The sequence below is a fragment of the Oryza sativa genome, chromosome 3, assembly GCF_034140825.1.
Source record: "Oryza sativa Japonica Group chromosome 3, ASM3414082v1".
Classification (NCBI taxonomy): Eukaryota; Viridiplantae; Streptophyta; class Magnoliopsida; order Poales; family Poaceae; genus Oryza; species Oryza sativa.
Window position 1 is genome coordinate 34,431,098 of NC_089037.1, and position 15,168 is coordinate 34,446,265.

Below are 15,168 nucleotides of genomic sequence, written 5' to 3' on the forward strand. Positions count from 1 at the left end.
AATGTCCAATAATCAATAGCGTGGTATATCTAGAAATGGAGTATATCTATCTATTACTTATTTTGTTATTAAAGGTGGCATACCTCGTATTTTTATATATTTGTAAAATAAATAAATAAGGTGAATGATCGATTAATGTCCAATAGTCAATAGTGTGTGGTATATCTAGAAATGGAGTATATATATCTATCTATTGCGCTCTCCACTACGATGGATGGCCCATGGCTTTGAGTTGGGTTGACTCGCCTAATCTCTCCCCTTAAACTTTTCTGTTAAGAGTCCAAATCAGGTGTGATGCCCACCACTTCTCTCTTGGAATTCATGAAACCGACGCCGAAAAGAGAAAAGAAACTTCGCTCCGCCGGGTGAAAACGACGTACGCTATCACACCCCCGGAGATAGATTGGATCATCGGAGTCAAAACTTCGTGTTGAGTGACTAAACACGCCAACGTCAAAGTGAAAACGAACAAAATTCGTTCAAATTTGTCGCTTTGAACCATTTGATATGGGAGTTTAAGTAAAAGGAATCCGACTTATGAAGTGAGCATAGATCAACTAGTTAGATCTCCTATAATGGAACCAATACACTAGATTAAAATTCTATACTTTGACACATGTACTCCATTTACAACTAATTATTTTTTCAGTGATAGGCGACGTACCTATCGACAATAAGATATTCGAGATAACTTCGTCAATATCAAGATATGTCAATCTAATCTTTTGGAGATGTTTATAGTGATATAGTGCACGTGTGTTTTTATAAGGGTGAGTACACACGCGTTGTTAGCGTCTACGTTTATACTATGTTTAATGAAAAAGGAATCCGGCCCCACCTGCCAGGCGCGGCATGTGCTGACGTGAGTTGTGGAGTCTACTGCATAGTAGTTGTGACCTTCTCCTCCACCGCGCAGCGCATCCCAACTTTTGTCCAGCCCGTGGATCGCGAGCCCAGATGCCCCCACCGCCTCTCCTCCTCGCCGCCGCCGTCGCCGCCGCGGCGCTGCCCCCGCCGGCCGCGGCGAGACGCCACGCCTCGCCCCCGCCGCCGCAGCCGCAGCATCCGGACAAGGCCGGCGGCGGCAACGGCGTGCTCACCACCGCGCTCGTCGCCGCCGCGGTGCTGCTCGTGGTGCTCCTGCTCTACCTCTGCGTCGCCATCGCCGTCCGCCGCTACCGCGGGCGGGGCCCGGCCCCGGCCGCGGGGCCGACCAACGCGGCCGCCCGCGCCGCGGCGTTCCTTCGCCGGAACGGGCTCCACCAGCATCGCCCCTCGTTCACCTACGAGCAGCTCCGCGCCGCCACCGCTGGGTTCGATCCAAGCCGCAAGCTCGGGGATGGCGGGTTTGGGACGGTGTTCCTCGCCTACCTCCCGCCCGGCGGCCGCCCCGCCGCCGTCAAGCGCCTCCACGTCCCGCCGTCGCCGTCGCCGTCGTTCCCCTCCGCATCCGCCACCATCACCAAGTCGTTCTGCAACGAGGTGCTCATCCTCTCGGCGCTGCGCCACCCGCACCTCGTCCGCCTCCACGGCTTCTGCGCCGACCCGCGCGCTCTGCTCCTCGTCTACGACTTCGTCCCCAACGGGACCCTCTCCCACCACCTCCACCGCCGATGCGGCGTCACCGCGGCGGCGCCCCCGCCGCCACCGCTCCCCTGGCGGACGCGCCTCGCCATGGCGGTCCAGATCGCGTCGGCGCTCGAGTACCTCCATTTCGGGGTGAAGCCCGCCGTCGTGCACCGCGACGTCACCTCGTCGAACATCTTCGTGGAGGCCGACATGCGCGCCCGCCTCGGCGACTTCGGGCTCTCGCGCCTCCTGTCCCCGCCGGACGCATGCGCCACGGGGGCCGGGAGGGAGCTGGTGTGCTGCACGGCGCCGCAGGGCACGCCGGGGTACCTCGACCCGGACTACCACCGGTCGTTCCAGCTGACGGAGAAGAGCGACGTGTACAGCTTCGGCGTGGTGGTGCTGGAGCTCGTCACCGGGCTGCGGCCGGTGGACGTGGGCAGGGAGCGGAGGGACGTGACGCTGGCGGACTGGGTGGTGGCCAAGATTCAGGTGGGCGAGCTGCGGGAGGTGGTGGACCAGCCGGTGCTCGGCGAGGGCGCCGGCGTGATGGCCAGCGTGGAGGCGGTGGCGGAGCTGGCGTTCCGGTGCGTGGCGCCGGACAAGGACGACCGGCCCGACGCCCGGGAGGCGCTGGCCGAGCTGAGGAGGATCCAGGGCATGCTTCCCGAGGTGTCCGGCCTCAAGGGATCTTGAATTGGAAGCTTCTGAAGCTTCTCAATTCTGATCCTCCATGGCTATGGCTGTGTGGTGGTTCCAGTGCTAACCTGTCGCCTCATCAAGAATTGGTAAGAGGTGTACAATGTCAAATGCCAATGTGATAATGGAAGAACCAAAGTAATTTGTTGCATATAGTTTACCTGGCTTCTGATACAAATAGGGTGTATCCTTATGTATGTGAAATTCAAGTTCGAATCGGGTATATTGAATCATTTTGATTGAGTTGAGATCATTACCCGGGGTTGGCCTATGAGTTGAAGGAAAAATGAGTATGTTACAATCGAGTTTATTAGGTTTTTGTTTTTTGTACAGACTAAATTGGCTTTGATAGTCTACCACTTAGTGGATGAATCCAAAGGAGTAAGTAAGAGATTACTAATGTGATAGTTAAACAGGTACTATAAATTGAAGTACTCTAACAAAGGATCGATGGACTACTCTCAGGGAATCCATTGATTCATTGATTAGTTCTTTACCCCCAAACAATACATGTTTCAGCATTTTTTCTGCGTCCTTCAGTCTCAAGCTTTCAGTGAACTGAATATATACTAGCATATATAGTTGCTGTAGTGTGAGACCAATTTGATGTAATTTTTTGGTTTCCACCTGAACTATGTGTAGTTAATGGAAGTTGTAATTTATGAACAAAAGATATAAAATGTAGGGCCAGGGTAATTTCTAAACAAAGAGGACGACAAAAAGCCATGTTAGGCTGGATTTAAAACATATTATTGAGCGGACTAGGCTTAATTTCCACCAGAACTATCTAGCTTTTAGTTTAAAACAGATTAATTGTAGAATAATTTAAATATTTTGATAAATAGACTTAACAAATAAATTAAAACATGTGTTGTAATCACTACAATAGAAGATTTTTTTTTTGAAAAAAAATAATCGGTAAATAACGTGAAAAGAAGTCGCTGTTGGCATTCTGAAAGTGTCTGAATGCAAACACAATTCTGGTGCAAGCCAAACCCGAACCAACTCACTCACACTCAGCCAGGTAGCCGCACGACACGAAGAAGAAGAACAAACCAGCCTGTGCTCGTACCGCGTGGGCAATATTAGAAAGTTTTACACTGTGAAGTGAAGGAAGTAGATGCAAATCCCATATAGTTTTGTAACAATCTTTTTCGGCAAACATTCATTTACAACTTATGACAAGAGTGTAAGCGCATTATAAATCCAGTAAAGAACAGCTCCAAAAGTAGTAAGAAGCATATGTACAAGTGCATGCCAAAACAACCACCAGCGGAAACTCTTGTTCAAAGTTCATACTGCTATACTACTCGCTCTACACCAAGATGTCTCGGTACACCTTGGCATTCTGTGGTCACTGGCTAGTCTCGAGATTTTCGTATTGCCTCCACCATCCTAAAAAGACAAAAGAGAATTAAGTTAAGCGCTAATATTTAATGTTAATCCACAGTTAACATCCATGTTTGCAACAGAATGGTAGATCACCTTGAGCCTGAATGTGACAGAAGTAGGAGTGAACCTCAAGATCTTCATGTGTCATTGCCCTTACACTGCAACCTGGCGCTTCACACTCCACACCGATGTCGCCGTGCAAATTTATGCAGTGGATTATCAACTATATACGACATGGAAATTAGACTTGCTGAAATACAACATTACATACATAACAAGGGCAATGCATCTCAAAAACAGGGCAAACAGTTGCTTCATTTTTTTTAAGGAAAAAAACAGAGAAAATCACAATTAAATCCAAAAATAGGGACAAGAATACAAATGTCTCTACGTAATACCTACAATGCGCATTTAGATTACTCACCTTAGATTGTTTGACTATGTAGTTCTGACATCTTTGCTCGATGAACACACACATATGGCACACACGCTGATTCTCCTCACAGACTGATGCACGTTTACAGTAATCAACATAAGCAACTACCACTTCCTTTGGAAATTTTCTCTCACCCACGGTCTACGAATTTCAGGAAAAGAAAAATCATATAAGAACATGCCATATACTAATTAAGTTGGCAATCATTAAAGCACCATAGCATCACCATGCACACCATCCTATTGCGTCATGTTTAAATGATTCAATATGATCTGAAAGTTCAATGTGTCTATGATTAAAATCATATTTGTCTGATTGTGACCACTATATATAATTTGTACATATTTAATTCAAATAGATTTTAAACTTATATGAGATATTTCTCTTTCCCTTTTTATATACAAATAAAAGAAAATCAAATTAACCATTAACTCAAAAAATGAAAAAAAAAACTAACAGGTTATAATTTGAGAAGTCATCGTTCGTACCACTTCCTTGTTCGAAGACTCTGCACTGGTAGGAAGGTTGATAGCCCTAGCGGTAGAACGAGAGGTCCTGCTATTAGAATATTTGCCATAAAGCAAAGCATTATGATGCTTTCCCTTTCGAGACTGAACCCCCTACAATTTAGTTTAACATTGCAAGAAATGAAAAAGCATTATTGAAATAACAATTCATATAAGAACCCAATACAAGATTAATACATATTTGGATAAAAATTAAAATAAAATCCAAAATTAGCAAAAAAGGAAAATAAGAGTTCAAGTAGAAATACAAGTTTAAAATAACTAAATTTCGGAATTAAATTAAGCAATATTGAAATAAGAGTCCATATAAAAACACAGTACGAGATTATTAAAATTCGAAATAAAAAAAATAAAAAATCGAAATTAGTAAAAAGAAAAGAAAATAAGAGTTCAGTTAGGAATACAATTTAAAATTAACTGAAATTCGGAATTAAATATAAGCAATATTGAAATAAGAAACATATAAGAACCCAATACAAGATTAATTAAAATTTAAAATAAAAAATAAAATAAAATCTGAAATTAGATAAATTAAAAAGAGGGTTCAAGTAGGAATACAATTTTGAAACAACTTAAAATGAACATAAAAAATAAAAATATTAAAAGAACACAATACAATATTAGTTAAAATTCAAAAAAAAAATAAATTCTGAAATTAGAAAAAGAAAAATAAGATTTCAACTAGGAATACAATTTATAAATAACTAAAATTGGTGATAAAAAAATAAAGACTATTGAAAGAAAATACCAACTAAAATACATGACGAGATTAATTAAGTAACAAGCCTATAAAGGAGTGGAGTGGTGGCAGTTGATGGAACATTTTAAAACTATTAATAAAACACCAAATAGAATCCTAATGACGATTAAAAGGAAACACAACGGGTAGGTCGTGAAGCAATCGGTCAAGACGGTTAGCGGGACTTCTAGAAAGTAAAAAATAAACCCTAATGATAATTATATTTGATTTTTAAAATCTAAATGACAATAAAAATGAGAGGCAGCGGACGGGTCGTATAGGAGTACAATGGCAGAGCCGCCGATGGTTGGTGGAACTTCTAGAAAGTAAAAGAAAAATGAATTCTAACAAATAGTTATGTTCGATTTTTACTATTCGATGACAATAAAGAGTAGGCGGCGGACGGGTTGTAGAGGAGTGCATTGGCAACGTTTGACGGAATTTCTAAAAATTATAAAAAATGAAACCCAACGAGACAATAAACTCTAAAAACTATAAGTCCAATTTTTAAAGGTTTGGGCTTCTAAAAAATAAAAAAAATAAACCCCCATGATACTCATATTTGATTTTAAAATCTCAATGACAACAGAGAAGGGAGGCGGCGGGCGAGTCGTAGAGGAGTACAGTGACAAGGTCGCTGACGTTTTGGTGAAACTTCTAGAATGTAAAAAAATAAACCTAAACAATAGTTATGTTCGATTTTTAAAATACAAATGACAATAAAAAGAAGAGGCAGTGGACGACCATAGAGGATTATAATGGTAATGTTTGATGGGACTTCTAAAAATTATAAAAACAAATCCCAACGGGACAATAAACTTTAAAAACTATAAGATCTAATTTTTAAAGGTTCCAAGGAGAATGGATAGAAACATTGGTAGATTGAGCAAGCAAATAAAAAAAATGATATGACAGAAGTAAGGAGTAGCAATTGGTGTGACTTTTAAAAACTATAAAATTAGAAACACAATGATGATAAGGTTTAGTCTTTTAAAGTTTTAAGACAACGAGATAACTATTTAATAAATTTTAATTAAAATCATATTAAAAATATATAATTTTTGTATAGGTGCTAGCCGCGTAATTGCGCCAGCCGCCCAGCTAGTTTTGTTAAAAGAGATGCAGCAGTTTGTATACAGAGCAAAAGAAAACGAAAATGCGAATCCACAATTTCTGGCGCCATCACTCCAGCAAACAGTAAAAACACATCAAAATACCTGTGATCGCGTAGAAGAAGAAGAAGGCTGCAGCCTTGGAGAAGATCCTCGCGACTGCGAAGGACAGCCGAACAGCGCGGCCAACCAACGACAACATGGCGCCTCAGCCCACCATGAGATGACGCTACCTGAGTCGGGACCCATCTGTCTCTTGCGCCGGATACAGTCGTGGAGAGACGATTCTTGTCTGCAATAAACCAAGAACGCTTCTTGCCCTGCGTGTCTGCAAAGATGAGCTCTGTAACGGGATGGGGAAGAAGAGAGAAAGAGAAGAGAGGAAGGGGAAGAAGAGAGAAAGAGAAGAGAAGAAGAGCTCGTTATGGAAGAAAGGATGCACCTTATTATCTTTGGACGCGGCGCGGTGCTTGGTGGTGGCGCAAACGCAGTGGCAGAGAGCGGCCAAGAAACCAAAAATGGTGAAGGTTTCTTCTCAGGCGAGCGGTGGCGCAAGCGCAGTGGCAGAGAGCGGCCAAGAAACTGGTGTTGGCTTCTTCTCCGGCGAGTGGTGGCAGAGGGCGGCCAAGAAACCAGAAATGGCGGTGGTGTCTTCTTCTCCGGCGAGCGGTGGCGCAAGCGCGGCCAAGAAACCAAGAACGCTTCTTGGCGTACGTGTCTGCAAAGAAAGACTCTGTAACGGGATGGGGAAGAACTGAAGAAGGGAGGAACAGGATGCACCTTATTATCCTTGAAAGCGATAATTGGTGGTGGCTTCTCCGGCGAGCGGTGGCGCAATGGCGGTGGCAGAGCGAGAGCGCGGTGGGCAGGTTGGCGAGAGAAAGGTTAAATAGCAGACTACCCCACCCCGTTCAGCGTCGCCGGCCACCATTTTGGGCCGACACATCAAGCAGGCCAACGCGCAGGCCGGCCTAAGCCCAAGTATGTATTGGGCCCGGAGCCCAACTCGTGTCGGCGACGACGATAAGCCGAGGCCGGCGGCCGGCGGCGGAGGGAGGATCGGGGTGGGTGGCGCAGCGGCGACGGAGAGAGAGGAAATGCGGGCGGGGTGGCGGCCATGGCCAACCCAACCAAGCCAAGTAGCCGCACGACCCAACCAACTGCGCCGCCGCTGCGCCCTCGTCGGCTGGCTCCTCCTGGCGAGTGGAATGGCCCAGTTTTGCTACTACTGTTGCTTCCGACGACACAGGGAGAGAGGAACTCAACACTCGTCGGATTCGGACTCTCTGCGGCAACAGGTTTCAGGTTTGGTCCCAAACTCCCGATTCCGAATCTATTTAAGTGCTTTAGCTCGCCCGTGCACTAATACCAGAATTCCGCAGGCAGGCATGACAGGAGCAGTTTCCTTCTTGGATTCAGATTCCCGTTCAATTTCGGATTCGAAGCCGTCCTTGCCTTGTTGCCTATAAGTGTATACACTATCCAGGGCCAAGCCCAACTCAACTTTTTTTTTTTCATCTTGCAAGTAGAAGCAGTGATCTGATGGCGACCTGCATCGTAGCCAGCATAATGAGCATAGGCAGGCTAGCTACGGCTTTGTGCTCTGCAATCTTGGGAGCTTTGCATAAGCTCTCAGCTCTTCCTCACATCGAAGAAGAACATGTTGGCGTGCTGCCATCGATGGTGGAGGCTGAATTGCCGCATCTGCCGGAGGATTTGCTGGTACAAATACTTTCCCGCTTGGAGATCCCTGACTTGCTGCGTGCGAGCTCCGTCTGCTCCTCTTGGCACTCTGCATACACCACACTACACAGCCTTGGACAATATAAACGGCACCAGACACCTTGCCTCTTCTACACCTCTGAATCTGCCGGTAAGAATGTAGGGTGTATCTACAGCCTTGCAGAGCAGAGAACCTACAAGATTACTCTCCCGGATCCACCCATCCGTGATAGATACCTGATTGGGTCATCAGATGGTTGGCTGGTAACCATTGATGATAAGTGTGAGATGCACCTCCTCAACCCAGTCACTAGGGAGCAGATGGCCCTCCCGCCAGTGATCACCATGGAGCAGGTTAATCCCACCTACGACGAGTCGGGCGCTATTGTCAAGTATGAGAATCGGAGCCAGTTCTGGCACGACGGAGTGATGTTTTCCTCAAGGTCAATGGGATCCATCATTTCTCCTAGATGGCAGCAGTTGTTCCTCACTGGGAGGGCTTTTGTATTCTCTGAAACATCGACAGGAAAGCTCCTTGTGGTGCTTATACGCAATCCATTCGGTCAGCTCTCATTTGCAAGAGTAGGGGATGATGAATGGGACTACCTGCCAGAGTACGGCCGATATGAAGACTGCACCTACAAGGATGGCCTGCTATATGCAGTCACTACGTTGGGAGAAATTCATGCAATTGACCTCAGTGGCCCTATTGCCATGGTGAAGGTTGTTATGGGAAAGGTCATGGATATAGGGGATGGTGACAGAAATACATACATACTTCACGCGCCATGGGGTGATGTGCTGCAAATCTGGAAAACAGAAGAGGACGACTACATTCATCCGTCAGAAGATGATTATGATGCCATTTTGAAGAATACTGCAAGTATCGAAGTATATAAGTCTGACTTGGTGGAAGAAAAGCTTGTGAAGATCAATCGCTTGCAAGACCATGTCCTGTTTGTTGGGCATAACCAGACACTTTGCCTCCGCGCTGAAGAATTTCCGTCTCTCAAGGCAAATCATGCCTACTTCACCGATGACAGCCAGAATTGGATAACAGAATTCAAGAATAATAGACGTGATATTGGAGTATTCAACTTGGAAGATAACAGCAGGGATGAACTTGGGTCTCCTCAGCTTTGGTCCAACTGGCCCAGTCCGGTTTGGATTACACCCAGTCTTGCAAAATTGAATTTGATATTGGATATGTAGCTGTTTTTTTTTTAAATATTGTTATAGATATTCCTGCTTTTACCATTTTTTGTGTGTATCTTATATGCAAGTCTAATGCCAATTTGAGAACGCGTGAATGGCAGCACGGTGGTAACCCACCTAGTTGTGGGGTTGCTGACCAGGGTTCAGTCTCTGGGTCTCACCAAAAAAAAGGTCCTTGATGAGATAACTGCTTTCAGAGTTATATGCGAAAAGCGTCCTTGGCAGCCAGCGTTTGGGTCTTTCTCGATCTAAGTTCAAAGATTTGTGGGATGTCTCTCCCCAATAGTTGAGTTTAAAGTCAAATGCAAAAGATACTTTTTCTTGGAACTAATGTAAATGGTATATTTCCTAGGTATTATTGAGTGCATTTCTAGTGATAAAAACGTTTCTTGTTTTTGATAAGTTTGAGTAACACCGCTGATGTAATGGACCAAATGCTAGTATCTATTATATTATTAAAGGAATAGAAAAAGGAGCCTCCACGTTCGCTCTCATGGCCTAGAAATTCTCACATTAATCAGAGAAAAAGAAAAAGCAGAGTCCATATAGAAATACAATTTAGAAATAACTGAAATTCGAAATTTAAAAATAAGAAATATTAGATGAGGAGACTAGAGTCCATATAGAAATACAATTTAGAAATAGTTGAAATTCGGAATTAAAAAATAAGGAATATTAGAAGTAGAGTATAGACTCCATATAGAAATACAATTAGGAAATAATAGAAATTTGGAATTAAAAATAAGGAATATTAGAAGTAGAGTATAGAGTCTATATAGAAATACAATTAAGCAAAAATAGAAATTCGGAATTAAAAAATAAGGAATATTAGAAGTAGAGTATAGAGTCCATATAGGAATTTAAAACTAACTAAAATTTAGAATAAACATAATAAAATTAAAATTAGAGTTTTTAGAGTCTGTATAAAAATACAATTCACAAATAAATAAAATTCGGAATTAAGAAAAACATGGGAAGAAGAGTTTAAAGTCAATATAGGAATACAATTTAGAAGTAACTGAAATTCGAAATTAAAAATTAAAGAATATTGAAAGATGAGTTTAGAGTCCACATAGAAATACAATTAGAAATAATAAAAATTCAGAATAAAAATAAATAATATTGGAAGAAGAGCATAGAGTCTATATAAAAATACAATTTACAGAAAATTCGGAATTAAAAAAAGAAATATTAAAAGACGATTCTAGAGTCCATATAGAAATATTATAATTTACAAATAACTAAAATTTGATATTAAAAATAATTAATAACTAACACGTATATATAAAATACAATATGAATATTACATATTAGTAGTTTTGTAAAGTTATTGCAAAATTTAAAATTATGTTGTCATTTTAATATATTTGAATAATATAATGAGAAAACATATATGCTATTATATGAGAGAAAATATAATGATGCTAGCCGCGCAATCTGCGCGAGCCACCATGCTAGTTTATATGAATATGGCTGTACTCATTCTTGAGTCTTCTCTGCTCATGCAATCCATGTAAGGCTTAGGGGGTGTTTCTCAAACACCCCCTTAATTTCGTTTATAGCTCGTGTGCGTTATGTTTGTAGGACTAGGAGTTTACGTGATGAGGTTGAGAACTAAAAAAGGATTTTTATCATCTCATTGGCAACCGAACAGGCAACAGCTAACAGAATTCAGGTACCCCCACATCGATCTATCAACTGAAAACGATGGGTGCAATAGTGAAGATTTGCTCAATATCAGCCTGTTTTGCTTTATGTCATGGGGCACACGTTGGAGCATGGCCTTCCGATGTATTTTTGTAGAGTTTTATGCCGATTGTAGTGAACTGGTCATACTGAAGCTTATTGTTAGCCTTTCTTAGGTGATCTAAGCAAGCTTGTTGTTTTGGTGTTGGGGGCAAATGCAGTTCAATTAGTCTGACTGATTTCCAGTTCTATATTGTTTGTACCATGTGTTTATTCGTATTTGAATTCAGATGAGCTTACTGATGACATATACTCCCTCCGTCCCAAAAAAAGACAAACCCTGGTTTCCGTGTCCAATGTTTGACCGTTCGTCTTATTTGACAAAATTATGAAAAAAATTAAAAAGATAAGTCACGCATAGAGTATTAATCATATTTTATCATATAAGGGCAAGTACTATGGGACTAAACAAAGAATCGGACCAAACAAACAAACTGACGGCACCAGGAAGCCATTCCAAGTCTGAAACTCTGAATTGGGAAGCAGTTCAGTGGTCAGTTCGCATGCCCATTGCTCCACAGTAGTACTGTATACAGTACTAGTAGAATTCGTGCATGACAGAATTTCAGCAAGAGACCCTTCCAGAGGAGAATTCGTGCATGACAAAATTTACATTTTGTTGAGAGTGATCAACTGAAGTCCAAAGGTCGGGTGACGGAAGCTTTTACTTATGTCCCATAAGATTACCTTGTAACACATTTACGAATTGCGATGGCATGAAACAAATTCGCTGTGTGTTCAAAATGCATTGGCCACTTTCAGTGGCTGCCGTCACCGCTTGCTAGCTTGTGATTCTTTTTTTGAAACCTAAGCTTGCGAGAAGGAATCAACTGCTCCTCCTTGTTCAGAAGACACTCATGACAGCTTGGAAGATTCATCATCCGCGGCAGCAGCTTGAGCAGTTCCTTCTTCTTCTATTCAATTTGCATTTTGAAAGTGATCTTGAAGCTTGCTTCCTTGGACAGGTTTTTTCATTCTTCTCTTCAGCAGTCAATGGAAACTGGAATCCGATTACGGAATTCGCCCAAGTTCCGAGCTAACGGTGACTGTCACAACCGGTGAAGGGATCACGTCGGCGGCAGCCAGAACCACGAGCCAGAATGCCAGATCATATGGACGCTAAAAGGATTGTACTACGGACTAGTAGGGAGTAATAAATCTTGAGGGAATTTTACTGCGGACATATGCTCTTCCAACAATAAAATTCAGGTGTTTCGTTTTTCTTTTTTGAGCGGAGGTGTTTCGTATTGATAGTTTGTAAGTATACATCAACCTGTATGGTACCTCAAATACCAACTGCCACTCCGGTGGGTGGATTTTCTTTGAGGGTATGTTGTGAGGCAGTCGGAACAAGCAAAAATTACAACTCAGATAGGGTTTATTGGTCGAATCTGGAAATAGTTGAACACGGGCCAACACGGCAATACAGCAAGATTTTGGCGAACATTTTCTTGGGAAAAAACGCAAAAGGTCCAGCAGCTTTTCTCTCTTTGAATTTCGTGTACCAAGGTCCAGGAGGGTCGACGTCCTATCGTGTTCACTGTTCTTCCAAAGCATTCGTTGCCGACGCGCCGCCGTACGTGCGACGACGGACGATGGCGGCTGCTCACGTTCAATGTCGCCTCACACTACGCGCACGTACGTACTCCAGGCCAAACTGCCGCCATCGCAGCCGCCACGGAAACCGACCCAAAAAAAGTCAGAGAAAACGCGACGACGAAACGAATGTGGCCAGTCCAACCGCAAGGAAAGGAAAACCGGTGCGATCCGATGCCTCCCGCGGAAGCAAACCCCCATCTCATCTCCCTCTCTCGCGCGCTTTCCAGATGCCTCCCTCCATCCGCACCGCGCCGCGTCGGCTCGCCCACCCATCGCCGCGCGACACGGCTCTCCTACATCCCGCCTATAATAACGAGCCGCGCCGTGACGCCTCTCTTCTTGTTAAGCTTTTCGCTCTCCGAATACCACCTGCTCCATTACCACACGCTGCTTTCTTTCTCTTCTTCTTCCTCATCGCGTCACCTCCTCTAGTTCGCAACTCGCATCTGCTTTCTTTTGAGTTGGTGTTCGTAGTAAGAGGAGGAAGCTGAAGATGAGCGATCCCAAGTACGCGTACCCTTACCCGGCGCAGGGCTACTACCAGGGCCCGTACCAGGGGCCTCCGGTGATGGCGCCGCCGCAGTACGCCGCGCCGCCGCCCAGGCGGCAGCCTAGTTTCCTCGAAGGCTGGTAAGCATTCACTGTTCCTTCTTCCTTTCGAATTACTACTATATGCCAATCAAATTCACCTCAACTTGTGCCATCGTTTCGAACTGTCTGGTTAATTTGATTTTGCTGCAGTTTGGCTGCGCTTTGTTGCTGCTGCTTGATCGACGAGTGCTGCTGCGACCCGTCGATTATATTCGTCAGCTAAGGATGCATCCATCGATCGACCTGGCTTGGCCTCAGGTCGCATCTATTGTACAGACACGGCAGCACGGCTTGATCCTCAAGTCCTCATCAAGGATGCAGTATTAATCTGCTTCTCGAATTGTTTTATGCCAGCTTATTGCTTACAGCTGCTGCTGCTTCCTATATATATATGTACTGTGTCCTATCAGTGTGATTAATAAACGACTGTGTCCTCCTTTAATTACTTATCCTTTGTGTATGCAGCTTGTTCGCGTTTGTTTGCCCTTGTGTTTAGCATCATGTTCATTTGGATCGATTGAAATATTAGCAACTATTAAAGCATTTGTTTCTCATCTGTATTAATTAATCATATAATTGAGTGCACAAGAACAAGAAATCACTAGGCATCCGGACTAGTTTTTCTACGGCTGAGGTCAAGTGGTTAAAAGCATATGATTCGGGCAAGAAGTCTCTGATGCGTTGTGCTTTCTTACGCTTGCGTTGCGGCGGATTAAATTAACAACGAATCAGAGGCCAAAGAAAAGAGAGCCCCTACGAGCTGCATAAAACTCTTCTTCTAGAAAGGGCGACACCGACACGTGCATTCTGGAGAAAAATGGGTGGCTCGACTCGACAAGCCACGGTAACCTTCTTTCGGTGCGTCATTGTCTAGCGACAGAGGGAGACGGTCTAGAACCGGAGGAAGTCCTGCTCATTTCCAACTTCCAAGAGAAAAAAAGGGAGCCGAATCGCGTTGGCGGCGCCAGACCAGACCTGGTTGTGTACCTTGCCTTTAAATGCTGCAGAGACGGGCTGTTTGTTGATGCCTAAGCTTCCCACAACTAGCTTAGGCTCTGTTTTTCTTTCAGCTTAAGATTGTTATAATCTAGATTATTGTGTTAGATTATTATAAACTAGATTGTTATAATTTGTAGTAGAATAAGCGATTAGTTGTTTCTTTTCTAGATTATTAGAGTCTAGATTATTGGGTTTGCAAGTCTAAAAAGGGAGTAGGGTGGCATGGTGGGTAATTTTTCACCCAATAATCTAGAAAAAGCTTACCTAAATGAGCTTATTAGATTATAATAAGCTGGGCTCCAGATTATAATAAACTACTTTAATAAGTTGTCTGTTTCTTTCAGCTTACTCCCAATAATCTGGATTATAATAATCCCAAACTGAAAAAAACAGAGCCTTAGGCAAGTTGTGATATGAGCGAATGAGTTGAAAGCTTCCTTCAAACAAAAAAAATTGAGTTGAAAGCTAAAACCGTGGCAAAGAAATAACTAGCCAAAACCGTGGCTAAGGGCCTGTTCACTTTGATGCCAAAAAAAACCTTACCAAAATTTTGGTATAGTTGCTAAAATTTTGGTAACTTGCCAAAATTTTGACAGAATTTCTTATATAGTTACCAAAATTTGGCAACGAATTAAATATAGCCACTTTTTTGGCAACTTTACTAAAACTTGGTAAGATTGAAAATAGCATTAAAGTGAACGGCCCTAAGAAATAATTAGCCACAACTGTGACACAGTTGGCTTCAGATTTAAGATTTTGATGTCGGGGTTTCAAGGCTAAAAAAGTACGAGCCATTGGTTGTTCTAATAAGTCAAAGCAAAA

The 15,168-nt window shown here is 43.2% G+C and overlaps 2 protein-coding genes and 1 non-coding gene across 3 annotated transcripts; 2 read left to right on the forward strand and 1 right to left on the reverse strand.

The window, feature by feature from the left end:
- Window positions 1-914: 914 nt before the first annotated feature.
- On the forward strand, window positions 915-2,668 carry LOC9269467 (LEAF RUST 10 DISEASE-RESISTANCE LOCUS RECEPTOR-LIKE PROTEIN KINASE-like 1.5). The gene has a single exon (XM_015773174.3). It carries the CDS (start codon window positions 958-960, stop codon window positions 2,263-2,265), a length of 1,308 nt encoding a protein of 435 aa, XP_015628660.1. The 5' UTR covers window positions 915-957; the 3' UTR covers window positions 2,266-2,668.
- An 803-nt stretch (window positions 2,669-3,471) lies between these two features.
- Window positions 3,472-4,237, reverse strand: LOC9268487 (uncharacterized). The gene is made up of 3 exons (XR_003241329.2): window positions 4,085-4,237; window positions 3,754-3,883; window positions 3,472-3,663 (listed from the first exon to the last, which is right to left on the reverse strand). It is a non-coding gene; the product is annotated as an uncharacterized protein (transcript).
- Window positions 4,238-7,529: 3,292 nt separating this feature from the next.
- Window positions 7,530-13,796, forward strand: LOC9271979 (putative F-box protein At5g55150). The gene is made up of 7 exons (XM_066308445.1): window positions 7,530-7,779; window positions 8,001-9,357; window positions 9,480-9,582; window positions 10,996-11,086; window positions 12,123-12,215; window positions 13,231-13,386; window positions 13,498-13,796. Exons 1-7 carry the CDS (start codon window positions 7,592-7,594, stop codon window positions 13,568-13,570), a joined length of 2,061 nt encoding a protein of 686 aa, XP_066164542.1. The 5' UTR covers window positions 7,530-7,591; the 3' UTR covers window positions 13,571-13,796.
- The last annotated feature ends 1,372 nt before the right edge of the window (window positions 13,797-15,168 follow it).